The sequence below is a fragment of the Mus caroli genome, unplaced genomic scaffold (genome assembly GCF_978045245.1).
Source record: "Mus caroli unplaced genomic scaffold, Mus_caroli_1 scaffold_9, whole genome shotgun sequence".
Taxonomy (NCBI): Eukaryota; Metazoa; Chordata; class Mammalia; order Rodentia; family Muridae; genus Mus; species Mus caroli.
In genome coordinates this window covers 68,136,730-68,162,112 of record NW_028227264.1, presented here as the reverse complement: position 1 = coordinate 68,162,112, position 25,383 = coordinate 68,136,730, and the positions used below count along the sequence as shown (strand labels likewise).

Here is a 25,383-nt window from a genome sequence, read left to right as displayed (position 1 = left end):
ACCAGAGCACACATACACACCACACATATACCATACCATACCACACAAACATACCACACACATACCACACCACCCACACACACCACTCCACACATGCACACCACACACATCACACACACATACACTACACACACCACACATACACATCACACACCACATACACACACCATACACACATACGCTACACACATACATACACTATATATACCACACGTACATACCACACATACATACTACACACACATATACACGTTTCACTAATATAAATATTAAAATGTTCTTCAAGTATTTAACTTGCATAATAACATAACCGTCTCCCCGGGCTCTTGTGGCAAATGGAGTAGGCTGTGAGAATAAATAGTTAAATGCTTTATTTAAATGTACAGTTTCCCACCTCACTCTGGGTAAAGTGCTAGGTTATTATAATGGACTGATGGGCTCAGGTGACTGTGGTCTTTCCCTGTGCCCCTTCCTGTCTATGCACTGAGGACAGCTCTCCTATTCCCTCCTCTGACACGCCAGCCTTTCTGCTGTCACAAAGCATTTGTTAAAAACACGTGTGCGTGGGGCCGGAGAGATGGCTCACTAGGTCTGAATGGTGGTACCACGCCTGATGGCCTAAGTTCCAGTTCCGTCTCTGGAATCCATGGCAGAAGGAGAGAACTGACTTCTAAAAGCCTTCTAATGTCCACACATGTACTGTGGCACATATTCTATACACACACACACACACACACACACACACACATCATATGCACAATAATGAATACTTTCTGCAACTGTGTACACAGCCAAGAAGAGCCACCTTGTACTCACAGAGATAGGATCTTTGGATCATAGTGTTCCCAGACAAGATGGCGCTGTGCAAAGACATGGCTAGCATCGCACAACTTGAGAGAGTTTCCAGCTAGTGGCAAGCACCTCTGGAAAGTGCTGGGTGCACAGAGTTTGCTCTTAGCATCATTTCATACACATCACAGGTGCCCAGCAAATATTCTAAATCTTTGGCAAATAAGGGATTGGAAAGAGGGACGCAATCGAGGGCTGACTGTTGTACTTGCTGGACTGGACAGACAGAATTGTGTAAGGACAAGTGTCAGAGGTCAGGCATAGTCATCGTGCTTCAGATCTCAGGGCTGTGGGGCACAGACAGGTGGCACCTGGGAACCTGCTGGCAGCTGGCCTCGCTGAAGTAGCAAGCTTCAGGTTTAGGGTGAGACCCTTCCTCAAGAACAAAAGAAGGTGGGGGTCAGGGGTGGTAGAGAAGATTTCTGACATGTTCCTCTGGCCTCAACACATATGTACAGGCATGCACACCAACATGTAGGCATACACCACACATGAATACACCTCTCTCTCTCTTTCTCTCTCTCTCTCTCTCTTTCTAACTCTCTCTCTTTCTAACTTTCTCTCTCTCTCTCTCTCTCTCTCTCTCTCTCTCTCTCACACACACACACACACACACACACACACACGCACACACACATGAGCATGCGTGAAGAGGTGACAGGCTCAGGTGGAATCTCTGTGTTACTTCAATCAAGAGTTTATTTTATATCACCATATGCCTTCCATGCGGTATAACTCTGTCCTAGAATGAGATCTCCACTTTCTCTTCTGCTCCTTAACATTGGTGGCTCTCCAGGTGTCAGCCCTGGGCTCTCTTTGCACTGAGCACAGTCTCCTTCAGGACAACTCCACCTAGAACTAAAACCTCTGCCCCAACCAAAGATTGTTTGCTAATTCACTAGGTATTGCAGTGTCTTTTGACAGTTTCACAACTCGCTGCTTTAATAATCTTAATGTTACTCGAGGGGCTGGTTCAGTGGTAATGTTTGACTAGTGCCTACAAGGCACTGGGTTTGATTCCCAGTATGTAAAAAACAAACAAACAAAGGAATAAGTAGATAAATAAATAAATGAATAAATAAGGAAATAATCAAAAGAATGCTATTAGACAACATGGTTTACAAAGATCCATAGAATACTGAAAAATATTTTTATAGTCATTAAATTTTTTAAATTTACATTTATTTATTTGTGTGTATGTATGTATGTGTATGTGTGTATATGTATGTGTATGTCTATATGTGTGTATATGTATGTATGTATGTGTATGTATGTATGTGTATATGTATGTATGTTTGTGTGTGTATGTGTGTGTATGTATGTGTATATGAATGTATGTTTGTGTGTGTGTATGTGTGTGTATGTATGTGTATATGTATGTATGTTTGTGTGTATGTGTGTATGTATGTGTATGTTTGTATATATGTATGTGTGTATATGTATGTATGTGTGTATATATGAATGTGTGTATGTGTATATATGTATGTGTATGTATGTGTATATATATGTGTGTGTGTGCGCCCTGTATTTAGAGCAGTGAGCTGCTCCTGCCTTAAACCTCCCCCAAGTCATCTTCAGAACTAACCCCTGTCATGCACAGCAATGTTTGTATGCACATGACATTTAACAGGCATTCATGTCTTTGAAACAGAGTTCCATGTGCTGAAAACTCAGCATGGAATTCACTGTAGCATAGGCTACCCTTGAACTTGCGGCAACCCTCCTGCCTCAGCTTAGCAAGTGCTGAGCTCACAGGGATTGCAGCGATGAGCCACTGTGCCCAGCGCAGCATTCTTTCCCTGTATTAAACTGTACAAGGGAAGAATGGTGCTGGCGCACACCTTTAGTCCCAGCATTCTGGAAGGAGAGGCAGGTGGCTCTCTGTGAGTTCGAGGCCAGCCAGCTCTACAGAGTGAGTTTCAGGCAGCCAGTGCTACTCGGGGAGACCCTGTTTCCAATGTTCCGAGGGAAGAAGCACATAGGAAATGTATCTCTTACAGTTCCACAGAATATGCATGTTCTTATCTGTGCTTGCACGGTGGCACTGCACGGCATTAGCCAGCGTTGCTTTTTTTTTTTTGGAAGAGATATTTTACAAGAAGGAGAGGGAGAAAAATAAAAATGAGAATTGCAGGTCAACTGCTCAGACAATAAGGGATCCATGAAGTAAACAACAAGGGAGTAGCTTTCACCCCTCACTAATCACACAGGATAAACTTCAATCGCCCGCCACCAAGGTTTTCTTTTCCTTCTTTCCTCCCTCCCTCCCTCCCTCCCTCCCTCCCTCCCTCCCTCCCTCCCTCCCTCCCTCCCTTCCTCTCTCTCTCTTTATTTTCTCTCTCTCTCTTTATTTTCTCTCTCTCTCTTTATTTTCTCTCTCTCTCTTTATTTTCTCTCTCTCTTTATTCTCTCTCTCTCCCTCTCTCTCTTTTCCCTCTTTTTTTTTTTTTTTTTTTTTTTTTTTGGTCACACTGTCCCCAAAGCAGATATGTGTCGTGATGGCTGCTGATGATACAGGACACTGACATGCAGCTAAAGAAGAATTTGGGCCAATCAGGAGAGAGCATCTGACCAGAGACTCAAAGAACTGTGCTGAGCATGGCTGACAGGATCGGGACAGCTTTCTGCCTATGGCTGCAGCCTTCCTACTGAGGTGGGGGCCACTCCAGGGCACTTGGTTGGGCTCCTCCCTTGTTGGATGAGAAAGGAGACATACCTTCGTCTGAGCATCCACATGGGCCCCCTGGTTGACAAGGACCTCGGCCACATTCACTCGGTCTTCTTGAGCAGCCAGGTGGAGTGGGGTGAGCCCGCTCTGCAAGAGATCCCAAGGGCATGGCCGTCAGTCATAGCTAGGGTGAGTGCATGCATGTGGCTTTGTTTGAGATCTGGCTTGTGAGTTCTAGGGAAGTAGCTTTGACTCTTAAAGGAAAAGCCCACAGAGTAAGGGCATGTACCACTCTGTAGGAGCCCCACATCAGCCCTGCTGACCACAGGCTTCATAAAAATACTTCAGGTGTACCCCAGAGTGGTGGGGATGTTCACCACAGACTCATATTGCTCCAGACTATGACGTTTGATCCATCTGGACCCGCTTTCCATCTTATTCACTTCTTTGTAGTCATATTTTTAAAGCCAAGAGAACCAATCATACTGTGTGCCCCAAAAAATATATGTGGGTGATCACTATACATCAGAGACTCTAAATTCAAAACCATGCTGGAGTTTTAATATGTTATCAGTGGGGTTAACTTCAGCAAAAAGTTATTGACAATTATTAAAATATTGTATATTTTATTAATATTAATTAATATGAATTTAACATTAATACATAATATTAAACAAATTTTATTAATCATTTATTAATGAATAAATGAAAAAATATCAAATTAACAAAATAAATTAATTTAGTTAATTAATTCAATTTAATCAATTTAATATTAATGCATAATATTACAATACTATAGGTATTATAATAATATAGTGCTATATCATGGTAATGTTCTTGCTACATTGTTAATGTTGTTAATGAACTCATGTGAGTCCGTTCTCTTCATCTACCTGTGGGTTTGAGGGAATGGAACTTGGGTCATTAGACTTGTCAACAAATTCCTTAACATGCTAAGATGTTTTAGCAGTCCCGCATATATATTTCTATGTGAACTGAAAATTTTGATCAATTTTCAGACGTTTCTGAGGATATAATTGCTGTGGTTTGCTCTGTAGAGAAGGGAGTCACCTTATTGCTCAGGTTGACATTCGCGTTTCTACTCAGGAGCAGCGACACCATGTCCACGTGCCCTTCCTGTGCCGCAAGATGGACGGACGCAATCCCTTGCCGGGTAACCGCATTTGCATCAGCACCGTACTCCAGCAGGGACGTGGCTATGTCCATCTGGTTCTTCTTGGCCGCGATGTGCAGTGGTGTATAGCCATTCTGTCAAAACCAATCACTCAGTCATGTCTAGTACCAAGAAAAGATGCATGCAGTGCGTCTCCCTTTCTCGTGGCTCTCTTTCACCATATGGGAAAACATGATGAAGGAAAGAAACTGCTAAACCAAATAGTCTCATTAGTGCAGTTCTGGGTCGGGAAAAGTGCAATTTAAAGTAACAGAGTTGGCATGCTGCTGGTTTCTGGAAAGGACATCTATAAAAGTAGGTGCTCAATAAATATTACCGCATTTAACTGGGGCTTCAGGAGTAAGCCGCATCCCCCCCCCCACCAGTGGTGTTGGGAATTGGGACCTGTAAGTGATGGTGAGGATGCAGGAGGGTTTGTCCCCCAAGAGGCTCTTACAGCTGAGATGGAGGAAGGGGGCTGTGAGGGGAGGGGGCTGTGGAGAGAAGGAGCTTTTGAGAAGATGAGTTTAGCTCCCTGCCACTCTTTGTCCTTCCACTGTCTGCCATGGGATGGCACACAAGACCCTTGCAGGATGTGAACTCCTGGCCTTCCCAGCCTCCAGAACAGTGAGACGTCTCCTGTTCCTTATCAATATGGTGTCAGATCAGCCCACAAAGAATGAAGACACCATGTACTGCCTGCAAGCTGCAATCTTTAATCTTCATGGAAATTGTTTTTTTTTTTTTTCCTTATTGATTCCTGATGGTCTGTCTGACCCTCTGTACTCTATAGTCAGACCTATCGCCCTGCAGATATTGAGAGAGAATATTGTTTCGGGTTTCCCTGGCTTGCCTCACTCACTCCATCAAGAACCCTTTCCCATAGCCTGCCTACGAAGATAGCACAAGGCAGTCAAAAGTTCAACTCAAGGGTCATGCCCTCAGGGAACTCGGCTGCCTCTTTTTGCCTCTCGATTTCCAACACCCAGCCACCACTTTGTCTTTGACCCCTTTGACTCCAGTACTGGACATTTTGTGACATTCTCTCCTATAGTTGTCTCTTCTTGCCACAGTTTGAAGCTATCTAGGGCACAGGCTATCTCCTCATAGCGTGTTTCAAAGGGACAGGCACGCATCGGTTAAAGGAAGAAAGTAGACTCTGCAGTCAGAATTAGATGCTCCAATCCTCTCGGAATATTCAGCCACCCTTCCCTCAGACGGTCCTGCTATTCTGCTATTGACAGAGACTCCTGATCATGAGTTGGGCCTCGGGAGACTTGATTGTCTTACCTGAGAATGTGCTTCTGGGACTTTACCCTCTACAAGAAAGTCAAGATTGCACTGTGATACGGACACGAACTTGACCAAGGCGAGTGGAAGTGAAGAGTGGAGATGTCACCTCTAGACTCCTCCGACTCGCTAAGTCAGGGCAGGGGGAGGTTTTATATTCCTATTTTTAGTCTTGACCTATTGCCATGTACAAACACCAGCTTACCCTGAGGACCAAATGCTCCGACACACCCTTCAGGGACCTAGGCCTCTGTAGTTCAGAGGAGCACTGGACTTGGCCCAAGGCTACAGTGTAAGACATGAGGGCAAGAGACAGCTCACTACTGACCAATCCCTCCATAAAAGAGAAAATTCACAAAGCAGCATAAAAAGAGGAAGCAGGATTAGTCAACATGCCTAACTCTAAGAGTGTGGGTGGTAAAGATGAGAGAAGTCCTTATCAGGAATCGTCTTTGCTTTTCCATTTATAAAGGACAATTCAGCTGAGCCCGGGTGTGGCGTTGCATGTGTGTAAGTCCAGCATTTGGAAAGACAAGGCCTGCCTGGGCTATATGGTGAGACCTGTCTCAAAAACAAACGGCATCAATGAAAGAGAGAGAAGAAGAAGAAGAAGAAAAAAAAAAGAACATGTGTTAGTCACTTCCCGTCCCCAACCAGGAAAGGGTGTGCTATCCTCTCAGACGTGATGATCTTGCTGTCTTCTAACGTATCCCACAAATTCTAGGCCCTAAGGAACAATTTAAAAACCTCTAGCATCTCTACAATGTGTGTCACGCCAGACAAGACACATTATTCTTTATGGTTCTCAACTATCCTAAGGCTAAGACCCTGTGATACTGTTAGTCATGTTGTGACCCCCCCCCCACTAACATAAAATTATTTTCACTGCTACTTTGTGGCTGTAATTTTGCTACTGTTAGGAATCATAATATAAATATCTCATGTGCAGGATATCTGATGTGCGACCACCAGGGGTCGCTGTCCACAGACTGAGAATCACAGTTTCAAAGGCTTATCCTGGCTCCTTCGGAGGTACAAATTACAGTCTAAGGTAAGAGAACCAAGATTATTTCAGAGACTCCGAGGAAATCCTTTCAATAAGAGGCAAAGAATTTATCTGGAGCTTCCTAAACTCTGTTTTCAGGAAAGCAAAATGGTGCTTGGTTCCTATCTATCCTCAAGGAAGATGTACTAATTTGATAAACCAACCAGGGAGAGCCAATTATAGAATAATCCTTTAAAAATGTTTTTATCCTCTCAAAAAAAGATTTTAATTATGTGTATGTGTGAGCACAGGTGCCCACAAAGACCAGAAGCTGTTCTTGGATCTGTTGGATCTCGAGTTATGAGGGCTTTGAGCTTCCTGGTGTGGTTGCTGGGACCCAAACTCTGGCCTCTGTAAGAGCAGTGTGCTTTGAACCACTGAGGCATCTCTGCAGCCCGATCAAAGCATAATCTTACATCTTTACTGCCTCACACTCTAAAACAAAGTATTTGTTTTTATTTCATGTGTATCAGTGTCTCCCTGCATGTATGTGTACCATGTATGTGCCTTGTGTGCCCAGAGGGCAGAAAAGGGCATTGATCCCTGAAACTGGAGTTATGGATGGTTGTTAGCTATTATGTGGGTCCTGGGAATTGAGCCCAGGTCCTCTGCAAGGGTACAAGATACTCCTGACTGCTACACCATCTCTCAAGTCTCACTTCCTGAGATTCTTGCTGAAGACGCTATCTGTCATGTGAACCTATGGGGGTCACACTAAAAACAATTATCAAAAGCAATAGATGGTATTTAAATCCCTACTGATAGTCCCCACCATGCCTACACACACACACACACACACACACACACACACACACACACACACACACACAGAGATACGCAAAGTAAGAAGTATGACCAGTTACTACAGGCTCAAGTGTTGCTTTCTAATTAGCCTCTCAATTCTGCCAGCAACCAAGCCAGGCTTCTTTCTAGCATAGCTTCCTGTCTCTGGAGGCAGATTAGGTAAAAAATAGATCTTAGCATCCCATTATCCCTTAACATATGTACTTTTTAGCATCCCAGTCACCTAAAGTCACGCATCATGTTTCTAGGAAGTGTATAAGGTACCAGCGACTTTGAAAAGGGGGTGAAGAAGAAGGGCGTACATAGAGGGAGCAGCTGGTGTGTTAATGGCACCCTCTGAAGCTCTGTCTACTGGCATTCGGAATCTGAACTTGCACTTGCGGGGGTGAAAGCGGTAGATGATGTATGCATTCCTTTTATTGAAAGAAAACTGTGCCCAACTGAAAACTACATTTCCCAGCATCTCTTGCGTCAAAAGTAGCCAATGAGAAATCAAGATCAGAGGTGGGTGGGGCTTCTGGGGGAAGCTCTGCAGTCCTGTGACCTTCCTGTTACTTTAAAAGAGGCAGAAGTGAGCTTTGTGTTTGCTCCCTTAGTGCTGGAAAGAATTCAGCTGTTGAAAGCACTGTGTGGAGGATTGTTCCCCTAGCAGATAAGCCAGTCTGTCACTGAGATAACTGGTCTGCGATAACAAGTCTCTGGCTTGCAGTGCTGCAGGGATGTCGGGACATAAACACTGGCCCAAGCAATGTGCCATGATACCGAGGATCAATGTCCCAAGAGAAAAGTTGATGCTTAATTGACTGTGGCCTCAGGTCAATGGAACATAATAGAGTCATTATTTACTGGTCCTGTTCTTTGACTACTGAGCAGTGAGTTTGTAAATTTGGAAACATTCATTCTAAACTTTATTTGATAGATGCAAAGCTGGATATTGACTACTTATTTTATTATTTTATTTTATTGAAATAGGGTCTTGGGTCCCTTATGCTCCATCAGGGGGATGGAGGATAAGGAAGAGTCCTGGGTAAGTGGCTAGCCAAAGTTTCTTCTATACATGTATAGAAACTTCACAGTTGTTGAAAACACAGGCCTGTACTTTTAGGACAGAGTCCATAAAGCTTCCTGCTGTCCCTAAAAGGTAATAAAAAGGCAGGGCTTTCCTTTGTTCTTAGGACTGGAGAGTTACTGGGGAAACTGACCTGAAGAAGCCCCTCTGGCCTCCCCTCACCATCCTTCTCATGCCCCCTCCCCCAGCTTTGTCCTTCCCTCTAAGGCCCCATCGGGTTTATCTCTCCATTTATGGTCCTGCCCGTATCTAATGCTCTCCTTCCCACGTTGGGGACCAATCGCTCTTGTTCTCTAACCTCATTGGAGGGAATTATGGATTCCTGCTCAGCTTCCTCTCGTCTGTTTATCATGGATGACAACACCAATACTAGTTATTCTGGTTAATCTGTATAATGTATGTATAATAAAATTGCAATAAAAAGCCATCCCTTCCAGTCAGGCATGGTGGAGCATGCCTTAAGTCCCGGTACTCTACAGAGTGAGTTCCAGGCCAACTAGAGTGAGATACGGTGAGACCCTGACTCCAAACAAGGGCAAGGAGGAGAAGGAGAAGGAGGAGGAGCAGCAGCGGCAGCAACAATAACAACAACAACAAAACAAAAACAAAACAAAACAAACAAACAAAAAACCAAAGTCCTTTTCTTTTCAAGACTGAACCATCCCCCAAGCACATATACAGCCTACATTTTACTTATGCACACATTGATGGATACTGGACTGCCTCACTCTTTGGGCTGTTGACTAATGGTTCTATGACTTAATTTTTTTTCCTTCTTATAAAGTTGTTGTTTGTTTTTGACTAAGAATCGAGTTGTGCGAGGATTCCGAGTGGTTCTGATAAAACTCTAAGAGAAGGAGAGAAGAGTCTTGTGACCTCAGTTGCTTCAGAATCTTCTTGGAATCGGCTTTTGTGCCCCTCCCAGGTGGTGTAGATCAGAGTTAGGTCAGATTATCCATTAAAAGTGGTTATTGTTATTTTTTTATAAGTTGCTATGGAAAAATGGGACTTTGCCATATGATGCTTATCCACCACGGGCAACTTATCCTTGTGATTGGAGACTTGACTCACGTGACTCTTAACCCTCAGAATGTAAATTGTCTGATGCTCTGAATAAAACTGGCTATTAGAGACTTTAGTCTGACTTATTTTTAAGCTCCACTCTCTAAGGTTCACACTGCCAATTCTATCAAGAAAAAGTTGGGTTTTTGTTTGTTCTGTTTTTATTTATTTATTTATTTACTTATTTATTTATTTATTTATTTTTGCAAAGGTAGAGCTAAGAAAGCTTTCTTTATGGCTGAGCCAACACCAAGGTTGATACTCTGGGGAAAAGTATTTAGAATTTCACTTTTTGACCAGATTTCACTGTGTAGAGCAAATGACTTAAAAACTTGGTTAGGAGATTCTGAGGATAAGCCTGAAGCTGTGGAAGGGGAGAGGGAATATCAGGTAAAGACATGGGGTGCCAAACCTATGGTTCTGGAATCTTCGTGATGGGAGGAGAGAACCAACTGCTGCAAAATTTCTTCTGACCCCAACATGTACACAACAACAACAACAACAACAACAACAACAACAAATCCCACTACAGCAACGGCAGCATCTTCTCTCACGGAGGAAGTTTCCAGAACACTCTCTCTTACAGTACTGCTACTTAGAACAGGCCAGGCTCATTGGCCTGCGATGAACTTGACACAACCCTAAAGAACACTCAAGGCACAGTTCAACAGCATTAGGGACACCAAAGAGACCTTGAACCAATAAAACACATTAAAAGAATCAGATAAAACGTTTAGATTCTGGTTTGTACTGGTTCGGTGTTGCGTCACAGCTACCCGCTCAGCAAGCAGGTGTCTTTAAGGAGGCTGCATTATGACATGCCAGGTCAGAATAGTGGGGCGACACGAGGGCTGCATGCACTATACTTTGTGTTTATTTCTCAGAAATCTAAGACGTCCACTGGCCAAACGTTCCCCAGTAACAAGAATAACATAACAGTCCCCTTAAACTGTAATAGAAACTCACACAGGAAACTCTTTAGGAGTTCTGTGGAACACAAAGCTCGTGCAGGCAGTGTTTTTCTGAGGGAAATACAATCAGTGTGTGCTTGTATAAATGTTGATAAATCCGGGCTTTTCTGCATGTGTGCGCATGTGTGTATATGTTGTATACACATACACATGTGTACGCATGCGCATGAGTGTGTATGAATGTGCATAGCGTGTGTGTACGCATGTGCATATGAGTGTGTTGTTGATGTTGGATGTCTTCCTCAAATGCTTCGCCACTTTTGTCTTTTGAGACAGGGTCTCTCACTGAATCTGCAGCTTGATGATGAGACTAGCCAGGCTCCCAGCATTCCCCACCAATCCTTCTGTCTCTGTAGCTCCAGAACTGCGGGTGTGTGCCTTTATACCTGATTTTTGGCATGGGCACTGGGGATCTGGACTCGCACTTTACCAAACTCACGTATCTCCTGGGTCTCACAAGTTAGAGCTTTTTATCCCCTTAGGCTCTGTGGATGTTTTCAATCTGGCTGAGGAGTGTTCGAGCTCTCTTTTCCCCCAGGATGTCTCGGCGATCCAAGGCAGTCAACTGACAAATACGTATTTATTGAGCACCTACTACGGTGGGTGGGGGGTGACAAAACACTGGAAAGCATATAGCTTTTGACCATTCTGCCTGTAACTTTTATAAGCCAGGTCTGAACAATGAGAACACTACATAATTAGCAAGAAGGGATGCTGGTATAGAGACAGAGGCATGATACACATTCAGTTCTTATGCTGTGAGTTACAAATACCTTCGCGGCTGCGTGGGGTGAGGCTCCCTGGTCCAAGAGCAGAAGGGCCACTTTCTGATTATCGTAATGCGCTGCTACATGCAGTGGAGTTAGCCCGCTCTGAAAACACGTGCAGAGACAACAACCAGGGTCAAAAGTGTCTTAGTAGGAGATTCTTAGAGTTAGGAAATGGGATCAGACTGGGTACAACAGACAGCATTATTCACGTTCAGGTTCCATTGTATGTGAGCCAGCATTCACCTGATGCCACCCTAGTGAGACTTCAGTATGGCTTAGGTACCATCAGAGTGGCTGAGTGAGTGTGTGTGTGTTGGGGAAGGGGGGAAGAGTGATATTAGCAAGTGTTGGTTTGTTATTGTGGAAGTGGCCTGCTAGAGGTGGCTGATGATGTCATACCTTCCCTGCGGCATCAGGAGACGCACTCTTCTGCAGCAGGAGACTTGCGACTTCAAGCTTTCCGTATTTGGCTGCCACGTGCAGAGGGGTGAATCCCTTCTGAAGAGGGAAATGTAAAAGCATCATGAATGGGAGTTACCCAGGGCAGGGCTTCTTGGGGCGGATGGCTTATTCTACTGATGAAGATGAGTTACGTGTATGTGTAAGTAAGGTCTAAGGTAACACATAACAACTGAAGACTTTTCTAGTCCTAAGGGATCTGCAGACTCTACCTACCAGCAGCCTGCAGCCTGCAGCCTGCGAGGCCATAGGTGTCTCACGGTAGCTGGGACTGTGGCCTAACACAGTTGTAGACCATAGGGTTGTGTAACAGTGTAAATATGTCTAATGTGTAGCCTGCGAGCCCATAGGTGTCTCACAATAGCTGGGACGGTGGCCTAACACAGTTGTAGACCACAGGGTTGTGTAACAATGTCAAAAGGTTAGGCATCCCTGGAGAGAAAGAGAATATTTTCCCACACCAGTCACTTATTTGTATACTAATCAGATATCTCCTCAAAACAACACAAATTAGCTGGATCTGAAAATTATTCCATGGCCATTTGGGGGTGTCAGACTGTGAGAAAAATGGCTTCTATGAGGCTCATTGCAGGCCTGTGGTGGTGTGCTTTGGAAACCCCTCTGTAAGCTCACATCAGCAGAGGCCATGTGCCTTTCTTCCCCTTTCCTCTCCTTCACCACAAATGCACACAATATCTTGAGTTACACGCTTGCCTCCAGGAATAGTCTGAGGTCCTTTCATCTTTGCTCCCTGAGGTGAACTGAGGAATGACACATGCAAGACTTGGATGCTTAGAGTTCCTGGCTGTTCTCCCATAATTCCAGAGCCTGCAAGGATCTGGGTATCAACAAGTCAGTCAACACACAACATTAGGGAGGGTCCCAAGCTTTTATCAGAGACTGGAGCAGGACCAACACATAGTACCTCAAAAGAGTACTGCCAACTAGAGCCAGTAGGCAGCTAAGATGGAGAGGGCTTAGGGGTACCCTGCGATCCCCATCACCCATGATTCTATCTCACATTCTAAATGATATCCAGAAACTTGTAACTTGATTTTCCTAAACAGCCCAAGGAACCATGAGAGATGAAGTTCGGGGTAGTCACTTTATTCAGGTGTTTTTTTGTTTTTTTCTGTAAGTATGTGTGGTGGTTTGAATATGCTTGGCCCAGGGAGTGGCACTATTGGGAGGTGTGGCTTTGTTGGAGTAGGTGTGGTCTTGTTGGAGGAAGTGTGTCACTGTGGGAGTGGGCTTTGAGACCCACTTCCTTGCTGGCTAGAAGCCAGTCATCTCATGGCTGCCTACTGATCAAGATGGAGAATTTTCAGCTCCTCCAGCACTGTGTCTGCCTAGATGCTGCCATGCTTCCCACCTTGATGCTATTGAACTGAACCTCTGAACCTGTAAGCCAGCCCCAATTAAATGTTGTCCTTTGTTAGAGTTGTGCTAGTCACGGTATCTCTTAGTCCTTCTTATTCATAGCCAGAAAAGAGATTACAGTACCTAATATTCTCTTCTCAGGACATGCCATAGGCCAATCTGTCTTGCTATTATACTTGTTATGTTTATGGAGTTCTCGTAAAATTCGATAAAACAGACAAACAAACAAACCAATTATGCATTCTGCCTACACATTACAGCCATGAGAGGATATTATATGAAGACATCAGAGATGAATTAATCAAACCATAGGTCAACCAACTATCACAAAGGAGATCAGCAGGTTTACTTGAAACTGCTACTTAAGCCTCTCAAGTAATTAAAAGAAATTCTCAGGCTGGAGAGATGGCGCAGAGGTTAAGACTGCTTGCTCTTCCAGAGATCCTCAGTTCAATTCCCAGCAGCCACATGGTGGCTCACAGCCATCTGTAATGGGATATGATGCCTTCTTCTGGTGTGTCTGAAGACAGCTACAGTGTGTTCACATATATAAAATAAATAAATCTTGAAAAAAAACTCTAATTCTCGATGTCATCAAGATATCCTCAGATGACATATTGAGAAACTTAAGACCAAAAGAAAATTCCTCAGGTACAAATAGCTACTTCCCTGCCAATTAAGACTTTGCTGGCTAGGGACATGACTATCTTGGGGGCCTCCTATAGATCTAGAAACACAGCCTCTTAGCCCATCATCACTGTGTGGGAGACTCTGAGCACGGTGTGCTTTGGGAACTGCGTCTTTATACCTTTGTTGTTATGGATAAAGATGCTCCATGATCCAGAAGGAACGCAGCTACATCCTCATGTCCCTCTCTGGCTGCAAGGTGAAGGGGGGTGTACCCAGAAGTTGTTGCTGCATTGGGGGATGCTCCTTGCTGTAACAGTTGTTGAACTATGTCGGCTTTCCCGAGTCGGGCTGAGATGTGGAGTGGAGTCTGGTCATCCTAGATGCGAGGTAGAAACACAAGGCTTGTGAGCTTGCAAGGGGACGGTGCCTTATGAGAAGTGCAGGGGATGTTAGTGGCCCCAAGTCACAGATGTGTGCAACTCTTATTCAATTTGTGTGAGAGTGTGTAAGTGTGTTCTACCTGAATCTTATTTCTTCACCAGCTGCCACACAGAGCATCAGTTGCGATCTATAGACTTTTTTTTTTTTTGCTTGCAGGCAGGGACAGAGGAGGTGAGAAATAATCTCAGTAAAATTCATGCCTAGGAGTTATATTTATGTCTACAAGCCATCCTGACATGACTTTATTGCTCTATGAGTGCCATGTTTTCCCACAGTCAAAAGCTAGAGAGGACAGAATAGACCCATGCAGGGGTCATGGCTTCTGAATTTGTCAAGCTGTGCATCCTGGCAGCCAGGGCTGCAATGGCCTACAATAAAGGGATAACTTATTACAGTTTCACCCAAAGGCATGAAGCTCACCATGAATCCTGCCCATGAGGGAGCTTGAGACAACTGGGAGGGCCACCCTTTCCTAATCTGACCAGATAGGTGCCCCCAAAATGCCCCATGTCATTCCACCAAGTGAAATACCCACAAAGGGCTAGAGAGATGGCTCAGTGGCTAAGAGCACTGATTGCTCTTCCAGAGGTCCCTGAGTTCAATTCCCAGCAACCACATGGTGGCTCACAACCATCTGTAATGGGCATCTGATGCTGCCTTCTGGTGTGTCTGAAGACAGCGACAGTATACCCACATACATAAAATAAATAAATCTTAAAGAAAAAAGAAATACCCACAAAAATGTTTCAGTGTCTTTAAACACCCCTGATAGGAGAGGCAGAGAGGAGGGTAGACCAGAATATGGATATTTCTTTGCACAAAGGTTGAGATCAAGGCCAGATTGGCTACACCACCAGTAGGATGCATCTGGGGAGTGTTGGGGATGGGCTGTGAGGTGTCCCTTCCAGGCTCACGTGTCTGAGCACTTGCTCCGTAGCTGGTGGCACTGTCTGGGAAGGTTGTGGAACCCTTAGGAGCTACAGCCTCACTCACTGGGGGGAGTGGGCAGAGCGTTGGTTTTTAAAATTACTGTTTGAGTTACTGACTTCACAAATACTCATTAACTGAATTTTGGCTCAATTGGGACAGGATTACTAATGTTTTCTGAAATGGCCTTCAACATTGTATATATGTAAAATAGCAGTCTCGATATTGACAATTGTGAAATCAAAGTATAGATGAACTCTGAAAAACTGAAGATGTTCTACATCTTAGACTATCAACTATTCAGCCAAGATTTCATCCTATATGAAAAATTAAATGGACACATCCCTCATTAGCATGTAGATTTGCTTTCACTCTCAATGAATGCCAAAGTTCTATGTATGTCACAGAGTTGACTTAAAGTATATTTATTTATGATCTATTATTAGTAAATGCAGAATTTGCATTGTGTCCTGCCTTATAACCTACATATCTTGGATGACGAATGGCAACATTTAAAAAGTTCTGTTCTAGAAAAGAAAATGCTAGATGTTGCTTAGCTGTCCAAGAGTCAACTTGAGGCAGCCAGCTGAGGAGATCTCAGCCAGTGGGTCTCACCCATCTTACCTCCCTCAGGAAACTCAAAGTATAAATGCCATCTTCCGTATGGACTAGATACTCTGTTTATAATCAACACTCATGAATGTGAGGGCTCTTATTAACAGTAATAAGCTAACCTCTCTGGTAATTCCATTTTACTAAGTTAGAGGCATAGCTGAGATCGTCTAGACCACAGTCTGCGAGCTACACTTTGGGATCCCCATACAGCTACCACTGAAGGAAAATCACTAACTTAAGAAATTACTCAGCCAGGGGTGGCAGCTCAGCGTTCCAAATGTTTGGACTTCTGTTATGAGACAGTCTGTCTGATCTGGGGCATTCTGGCTTCGTATTTTATAGAAGGGAGAGAAAACTATATCCTTTTTCCTTTTGAGGCTGTGCCAGGTGACAGACATATAAGTCAACCCCAAATATGGACTCATGTTTATAAACTGTGATTGTTCTAGAAATTTCCTCCCTGGACCTGCCTGAATCTGGTTTCTAACCTGTTTGGGCTTCACAACGTGCTCAGGGCAGTTCCTCATTGTATGTAACTGTGCTACAACATCTGAGTGGCTATGAAGCAGAGTATTTTTATATGATTCTTGGGTAGAGACCTTCATCCCTGGAAGGTCTGATTAATAAAGCCCTGCTATTGAGAGGCAGTGGGCATTCACCTCAAGGTTTGCAGAACCCCAGACTTCTGCCTCAGTTGCAGTTTTAAGACCCCACGTCATGCCCTTACCTTAGCTTTTGCTTCTACCTGAGCTCCATCTTGGACCAGATACCGCACCACTTCTGCTTGCCCGGACCGAGCCGCCATATGCAATGCTGTCTCTCCTCTCTGGGGAACGTAAGGGGAAGCCAATTAGCAGCAACTCTCAAGACAATTGGCATGATTCGTTGGCATGAAGTTATAGTGACTATTTTTGTTTTTTGTTTGTTTTTTTTGTTTTAGCAAACAAAAATAGTGCCCTGAGTACCTCCTTGCTGGAAATATAGGAAAATAACCACATGTAAATGTTCCCAGGAACCTGACCCAGGGTGGCAAGGACATGGTGTAACCTCGAGGATCCCAGCCACTGATGCTATGAGAAGCACAGCTCAGGAATCTACGGCAAGGCGTCCTTAGGGTTGAGACGGTATCAACACTCCCAGTGTGAGAAGCAATGAACGGGCGAAGGCTGGCAGGTGAGCCAGTGCAAGGGGAGAGCCCTACACCTGCTTGACCTGCGCTTGCAGCTTGCTGCTGTAACCTATGGCGGATGCAAGCCTCCGCATGGCGGCACTTGGTCGTATTTTCAGAGCATAGGCAGTCTAGACTAGTGTCAGCTTCCCAGTTCTGACTATGAAATTGGGATTAAACATGAACCCTGCCAAGAGGCACCAAAACCACACTGATATCCAACATGGCTCACCTGAAGTAACCTCAATAGGTCAGGTCCCATTTCTTGGTACCATCATGAGGAGCAATTCCCCCCTTTACCCTTTCGCCCAATAGTCTCTAACTCAGATCATTCATTCATTCACTCACACGAATGCCAACACAATAGAATATACAATGAAATATATACATAATAAAAACCAAATACCTTTGCTCCCACAAGCAAAATCCATGCGGAAGTGACTTTTATAAAGTAAGCTTTGCCCAACAAGCCATCCATCTGAATGGATGGAGAGGACAGTGGTCTTGCATGCCCCGTGCTCCCTGGAAACAACCTGAGGTTGCTGTTTGCTTTATTACACACTGTTTTTTTAATGAAGGAAAATAGCATCTGGTTTTAACCCTACACAAGTGCATGTGCAAGACCACATGGCACACCGCCTCAGTGACTAATACTGCCTGTCTTCGCTTCTTTATTGCTCGTGAGTTAAACCGGCAGTCTTATGCTTGTGGTCCATTGGGCTGAAAAGATGATGCCAAATTTGAAAGGCTGTAAAACAGTGTTGCATGGCACAGGATGCTCAGGATGAGCAGCTGCTGCTCAGGTAATTCTGCTAAACCATCTCATACATAGATTTGATGAGGACACTCAGCTTGGGGGAAACGCTGTCTGGTGATCTCCTCACTTAGATGTCCATGATTTTGCTACAACATGGCAGACCACTCTTAAAGAGGATGCCTCTGAAGTTTTGTGAAAGAACTTCTTCACATTTGATGGCACTGTGTGAGTCACACCCTTGACATGCAGTGCTTTTGATGGATCCTGTTAGAGAACGCCACAGCAACGCATTCCCTTTCTGGTATCCAATAGAATAGTGACATTCTTGCAATGTTAATAGACATGTTCCTTTTTTTTTTTTTTTTTTTTTTTTGAGACAGGGTTTCTCTGTGTAGCCCTGGCTGTCCTGGAACTCACTCTGTAGACCAGGCTGGCCTGGAACTCAGAAATCCGCCTGCCTCTGCCTCCCGAGTGCTGGGATTAAAGGTGTGCGCCACCACTGCCCGGCATGTTCCTTAAATCTTAACAATTTTTAGACAACTGGATACTAACAGGATCTTGCCTTCAAAGTGAAGGAAACCAGAAATGTTCTCATGATCTATATCTGAAAAACCAAACTCTGTACCTGAAGTAATAAAATTACGCAGCAATCCGCTTACTTCTAGTTAGTATGTAAGTGCAGGAAAGCCACTTTCCCAACCAACATCTTAAACCCACAACTGATCTCTGCTAAGGCTACTTACCACATTGGTGGTGTTTGGGGAGGCTCCATGATGCATTAGCTGTGACACGATATTTACATGTCCCATGAAGGCAGCAACATGGATTGGGGTAAGGCCCGACTACAGGGTAAGAAAGAAAATGTTAGTTGTTGGCTTATGATCCAAGAGACTTGATTATGTATTTGCCAGACTGCCTGCCTGCTTCCAGACATCTACTTGTATATCTACCTATATGTCCACTCTCTATCCATCTATTCATTCTCCCATCCATCTATTCACCCATCCTCCCATCCATCCATCTATCCATCCATCCACTCATTCATCCATCTATCTACTCTATCCATCCATGCATCCATCCATGCATTCATCCATCCATCCATCCATCCACTCACCCATCCATCCATGCATGCATCCATCTATCCATCCATCCATCCATCCATCCATCCATCCATCCATCCACTCACCTAACCATCCATCCATCTGTCTTAACCCACTCAGGGGTCAAATGAGAAGACATCAAGATTATATCATTATATCACAGATTCTATGAGGTGACTATATCAACACAACTGTCATTTCCTTAAAGTAAGACCCGTGATTATGAAAGACTTAACGTCACCTTTATTAAGGAAAGGAGCGTTTATTTTATATTTTTGATAGAAATTTAAGAAAAAGTTGGGAGGGAAATAAAGTTTATTTTCCCCTTGCCAGGGAACTTTTCTTGTGTCCATGTGCGTGGTTTGTCTGTGGGACATAGCGATAACACACACTTTAGTAAAGTGTTGGCTACTAATTCAAACACTATGCTGGACTTGGAATTCCCATGAGCTTTGGATAAATGGAACCTATGATACATGAAGTAGCCAACGCAAACCATCCCTCTAATAAAGGAAAGAAAGTAGGTCTAGGCATTCCAGTCATCCAAGATGTTAACTCTACCAGCATTGTAAATGAGCGCAATGCATTTAATGCACATTGAGAACAAGAGCAGGTTTGCTTTGCACACGGACATGTGCACAGCCCCTTCCCTCAACACTGTATCCGTGTGAAGCAGGACTGAGTGATTCAAGGCTATTTTATATTGAATATGTTCATGGATGACAGGTATAAATAGAGAAGCCAAGCAGAGAATTTAAAAATCTCAGGAACCACGTGAAGGAGTTCATGTCCTTGTACTGCTCATATAATTTTGTTCTATTATTTTTAAGATTTATTTTATGTATATGAATACATTATCACTATCTTAAGACACACCAGAAGAGGGCATGGGATCCCATCTCTCTGGCCCCTTTGTTCCATCTTTTTAATGTTCAGAATTTAATTACTTTACAACATTAACCTGATAAAAATAATAGGAAGAGAAAAAAATTTCCTTTGTAGTAAATCTCTATAGAAATTATATATATATATATGCACACATACACACACACACACATGTGTGTATATGAATGACAAGGCTAGTTCTGAAGATAGTGGTAGAGTATTGCCTAGCGTGAGTAAGGCTGCAGGTTCTCATATATATGAGAAAAAATATATGTTTACAACAGACACACTAATATGCATACATAGAATATACATACATACATACACACACATATACATACATGCACACACATGCAAACACACACACATATACACATAAGACCAATTCTATCTGTAAAAGTAAAGTGTATGCTGAAGGAAGAAAAAGTCTGCCTGCCAACCGCCCAACAGTAAAGACAAATAGAGCAGGACAGGGGACTTTTTATTTTGGTTTCTCATCCTTTTCCAGCAACAGGAGAGCCAGGTGTCAGGGACCTACCCTCCCAAGGCCTCAGGAGCTGGAGTCTGGTAGGGGCTTCTCAGCACTGAGAAGTATCTCTGAACACTTAAACAACTTCAATCCAACCTTTGTCTCCGTGTCCATTCTGACCCCTAAAGCGTTTTCCTGTGTTGGGCTAAAATCACTGCTCTGTATGAGAAACACCAGGGCACACGCAGACACGAGTCTCCTGAAATGCCCTTTCTCTGGTATTTCTAACTGCTGTGTGTTGAGATTATAGAAGCATTTCGAGGCAAGGTAAACATGCCACATACAAGCAATAGGAGCTTGTGTGTCCAGCATCAAGCATTCAACAAGACTTCCTGAACCGTGGGCGTGTGAGGACAGGAAGCCTTGGTCTATGGGTTCTGGGGTCACAGGGGAGTCACAGGTTATAGGTATGATAACTGGATATTAGCATGGATAGAAATATGCTCATAACTGACCCATGGAGAACACCCAGGGCAGATTTTCCGGGAGAGGTGTTCCAGATATACAGGACCAGCTTGGCAAACGAATGAGACACATATACCTGCTCTAGGAGAAGAGCCAACGCTCCAATTTGCAGAGAGAGTTCCTGGAGTTGGGAAGGCAGAGAGGTGGATTGGGGTGGGGCAGTTCTGGAGTGGGGAGACCCAGGCCTGTTTGCTATGCGGAGACCCAGTGCTGACATACAAGGATGAATTCTCTAGGTGGGTTCAGAGGAAATGCACACAGGGCTTCCCTGCTCCTAACTGCAACACTCCCATACTTCATTCACTGGACACGTCCACACAGAACAGTCCTTACTCTCTCTTAGCACAGGACCACGTTTCTCAGTCTTTCGGCCAGCCACCTGCAACCAAGTGTGGGTTGTTTGGTAGCACAGCCATCCCCTACCCAAGAGATGGCAGTCTGCCAACGAGATGCCCCTTAGGAGACAAGCAGGCCTATAGCTGCTTCCCTAGAGGGAAACCCACGGCTGCCGAAGCTATACTCTCTAGTCCCCCCAGTCCCGCAAGTGTTCTCACCTCGGTTACGGCTTGAATAGATGCACCGTGCTTCAAAAGGAGTTCCATTACTCGGATACGGTTCTTTTTGCAGGCGATATGGAGAGGGGTGAAGCCATTCTGTAAGGGACAAATACACGTATCTACTTAGCTTCATACATGGGAGTCAGTTCCTACTGTGCGCAGGGAAAGACACTAGTACAATAAGGCGCTGTGCGGACCTCAGAACCAAAGTGGTTAGACACATGGCTTTCCTGGATGGAAGAGTCTTGACTGGTTCCCAGCAAGGTTCCCAGGTTGTAACTTCCTTGTAGGGAAAGGTGAAGTGCGCATAAACTTCTTTATTTTAGAGTTCATTGTTCCAAATAATTTTTTTATTTCATTTTGAGTTTTGACTCAGAGTCTCATTATATAAAGCCCAGCTGGACTCAGCCATGTGCCTTCTGATTTTTTCTTTTATTTTAAAAGTTATTATTATTATTACTTCATATATTTACTCTTTATGTATAAGAGTATATTGTAGTTGTCTTCAGACACACTAGAAGAGGGCATTGGATCTCATTACAGATGGTTGTGAGTCACCATGTGGTTGCTGGGAATTGAACTCAGGACCTCTGGAAGAGCAGTCAGTGCTCTTAACCACTGGAGCCATCTCTCCAGCCCTGAAGTTATTATTTTATGTGTATGGATGCTACATATATATCTGCCCACGAGGTGTACACACTGCTCTGTGGAAGTCAGATCCCCGGGAATTGGAGTCACAAATAGTTGTAACCTGCTGTGCAGGTGCTGGGAATTGAACCCGGATCCCCTAAGAAAGCAGTCAGCGTTCTTCACCACTGAGCCATGTCTCCAGCCCTCCTACTTTTTCCTTTGGATGGTCTGGACTGCAGGCATGTGCCATTGCCCTAGCTGATATCCTTTGCCTTACCTTTGGGGGTGTCTCTAAGTGCTTGTGCCACACTAACCAGCCTGACCCCACTCTGCCCAGTTGGTCCTTCATATTATCCTTGATTGACTTACTACGATGCAAGCATGTGTTAAGGTTTCAAACCTGGGACAAGCAGCTAAGGTGCCTGTTTAACATATCAAAGTGGACCTGGCCTCCAGGTTCTCCCAGCATCCTTCAGTCCCTACCTGTTTCAGGGTATGGCTGGCATACTCTGCCCTCTATCCTGAACTTTCCAGCCCAGGGGCTGGGCTGCCCTTACCCCAGAGGCTCTTCCCTGTATAATCCTCTCTCTCTCTCCTTTTTATTTCTTTTATTTCACTCAAAGCACCCACTCTCTTCCTGCCTCTGGACAACTTTGTACAAGAAACACAGCCTTATAAAGCACCGCTGTCCAGATTTGTAAACTCAGAACATCAAACTCCTAAATCCAGAGAGGATGGGTTTGCTTCCGAGAGAGGTGTCCTGCCTTGTACCTGAGTTCCCAGGCACTTAGCCCGAGCCTTCTGAGACTCTGTTGTAAAGGATCAGAGTGTGTTCACTGAGCCCTTCCCATTCCTCTATGTGTTGAATTAAGGAGCTTACTTCAAATACAGCTGGGGAAAACACAAGCATCAAGTCTGTCTGCACAGTCAACCTTTGCCAGGGCCTGCTCAGACTTGTCCCCTGTGTGACAGGACATTCATATTTACAAGCTCCAGAGAGTTTCCTTTCTTATGCTGCCTTAAGACTCAAACACGCAGCAGCAGAGGGACAGTGGTGTCACAAGGCTTTTAACCCCAGCAGAGGCAGGTGGATCTCTGTGTTCGAGGCCAGCCTGGTCTACACAGTGAATTCCAGGAGAACCGGGATTGTTCAGAGAGACCCTATCGCAAAAGAGCAAAAGCGAAAACCACACCAAACCAAAAGGCTTGAGCATGGGCTTACTCTAAGGATCCAGGACCTCAGGTGACTCAACGGCGTGCAGCTCATTTGCTCCAAGGTTTAATCTCATAAAATAATTGGCGTTTAAACAAATTACCCACCAAACCGTTCTCTGTCCAACAGCTGAGACTGGGCCGCCTGTTTCAGCCGTCAGTAGGGACCTGTACAAACACCGAGGTTCCCCACACAAAGCTACAGCAGGTGCCCCTGGGCAGGTCCCAGGAACACTTTTCTTATCTTTTCTTTCTTTCTTTCCTTTTTGGCTATAATCCATCCCAGGGTAACTGACTACAATGTCGCTCTGTTGGGAAAACTTGAGTCATAGGAAAATGAAAGTTAAGTCACGTCCTTGCTTTACATTCTTACTTTTTTTTTTGCTCCTATGGAAAAAGAGTGACTCATGGTCATTCAGAGGTCCCCTCCCTTCTCAGAAGGCAGAGGCTTCTGACACACTGGGCAGGCCAGCAGCTCCTAAAATACTTTTTTTGGTAGAAGCTGTTGGGTTTCCAAAGACCATGGCGCTGCCGGCTGTGTACTGAGTGCCAAGCTCCCTCCTCTCCACTGAATTTCAGGCCCCCCTGAGGCAGAGGCACAGAGGTTCTGAAGACAAGGTCACAAGGCAGCGTTTGAGGGAAGCAGAAGCCTGCCAGGAAGGGTTGGCTGTAGTCAACCTATACCTCAAAATCACTAGTCAATCAACGTCTTCCCCGGGACTGGGCACTTTCGTTCTTTCTCTGAGTGCCTGGGCTTAGTCTGAATGAAATGTCAACACTTTACTAGGGATTATTTATTTCAACCGTACTAAGGGTTATTTACTTTAACACTAGCAAGCATTGTCTTATTAAAAAACAAAACAACAACAAAGGTTAATATAATTTAAGCTTACAAATTCTTGGACAAATAGTATTATTCTTTTTAAGACAGGGTCTCACTATGTAGCTCTGGCTAGCCTGGGACTAGCCAGACCTGGCTGGCCTCAAACTCAGAGCTCTCCTGCTCTTGCCATTATACCCAGCTGTCTGTTTATATGAGTGTATGTATAATGTATATATGTATGTATATGTGTGTATACATACATACACGTATACACATACATGTATAGTATATATATGTACATACGTACATATCATACATACATACATACATATGTACATTATCATTATTTTTATCTGAAAGAAAGTCTCCTTCTGTAGATCAGGCTGATTTTGAACTCACAGTAATCCTCCTGACTCAGCCTTACAAGGGCTGTCATAAGAGGTTTAAGCTGTCATGTCTAGTTTGCTTCAAGATTCTATACGTCAGAAAGAAAACAACAAAACCCCTCAAATGTCTAACCGGAGGAATCATAACATTACCACAGTGAGGAGAATGAAACTGGTCAGGTCGTTCTTTTTTATAACCGTTTAATGTCAGGCTCTCTCTCAGGTAAGAGGAACCTGAGTGGGGCCCTGAAGAACCAGCCGTTTTGCACTGTCAGCTTTATTCCCACCAGCACAGGAGGCTTTGTCTACTCCCAAGGACATTTGGAAAGATTAACAAAGTACAGTGATTTAATGGGCATTCCGTATTTGTCTCTGGAAGAGCAATCCCTCCACACGCGATGCATCATGTGCCGCTGGCAAGACCCTCGCTTGTGTCGGATGGCAGGACTACTCACCAGGGCTTTGGCATTGGGGTTAGCTTTCTTATCCAAAAGAACCTTGGCAACTTTGTAATGGCCGCAGTGGGCGGCCACATGGAGGGCGGTCAGGTAGTCGTTGGTGACGTCATCCACGGGCACGTTGTGCTGGAGGAGGAGTTGGACGCAGTTTAAATGGTCTCCTTGTGTGGCCATGTGCAGTGGCGACAGTCCATTCTGGAACACGGAAGGGGAAGAGGACTCATTGATTTTTTTCCTTTTTAGCTCAAATGAGGCAAAT

At 44.3% G+C, this 25,383-nt stretch overlaps 1 protein-coding gene across 16 annotated transcripts in view; it reads right to left on the bottom strand.

The window, feature by feature from the left end:
- Ank3 (ankyrin 3) overlaps positions 1-25,383 on the bottom strand; it is a 632,326-nt gene that overhangs the window by 129,527 nt on the left and 477,416 nt on the right. For all 16 annotated transcript variants that reach the window (XM_085842859.1, XM_085842860.1, XM_029482226.2 and 13 more), the window contains 9 exons: positions 25,122-25,319; positions 21,613-21,711; positions 18,823-18,921; positions 16,882-16,980; positions 14,350-14,547; positions 12,102-12,200; positions 11,706-11,804; positions 4,589-4,786; positions 3,566-3,664 (listed from right to left, as the gene is read on the bottom strand). In XM_085842859.1, the coding sequence (XP_085698985.1) occupies positions 3,566-3,664; positions 4,589-4,786; positions 11,706-11,804; positions 12,102-12,200; positions 14,350-14,547; positions 16,882-16,980; positions 18,823-18,921; positions 21,613-21,711; positions 25,122-25,319 (1,188 nt within the window). The remainder of the gene's footprint in view (positions 1-3,565; positions 3,665-4,588; positions 4,787-11,705; positions 11,805-12,101; positions 12,201-14,349; positions 14,548-16,881; positions 16,981-18,822; positions 18,922-21,612; positions 21,712-25,121; positions 25,320-25,383) is intronic.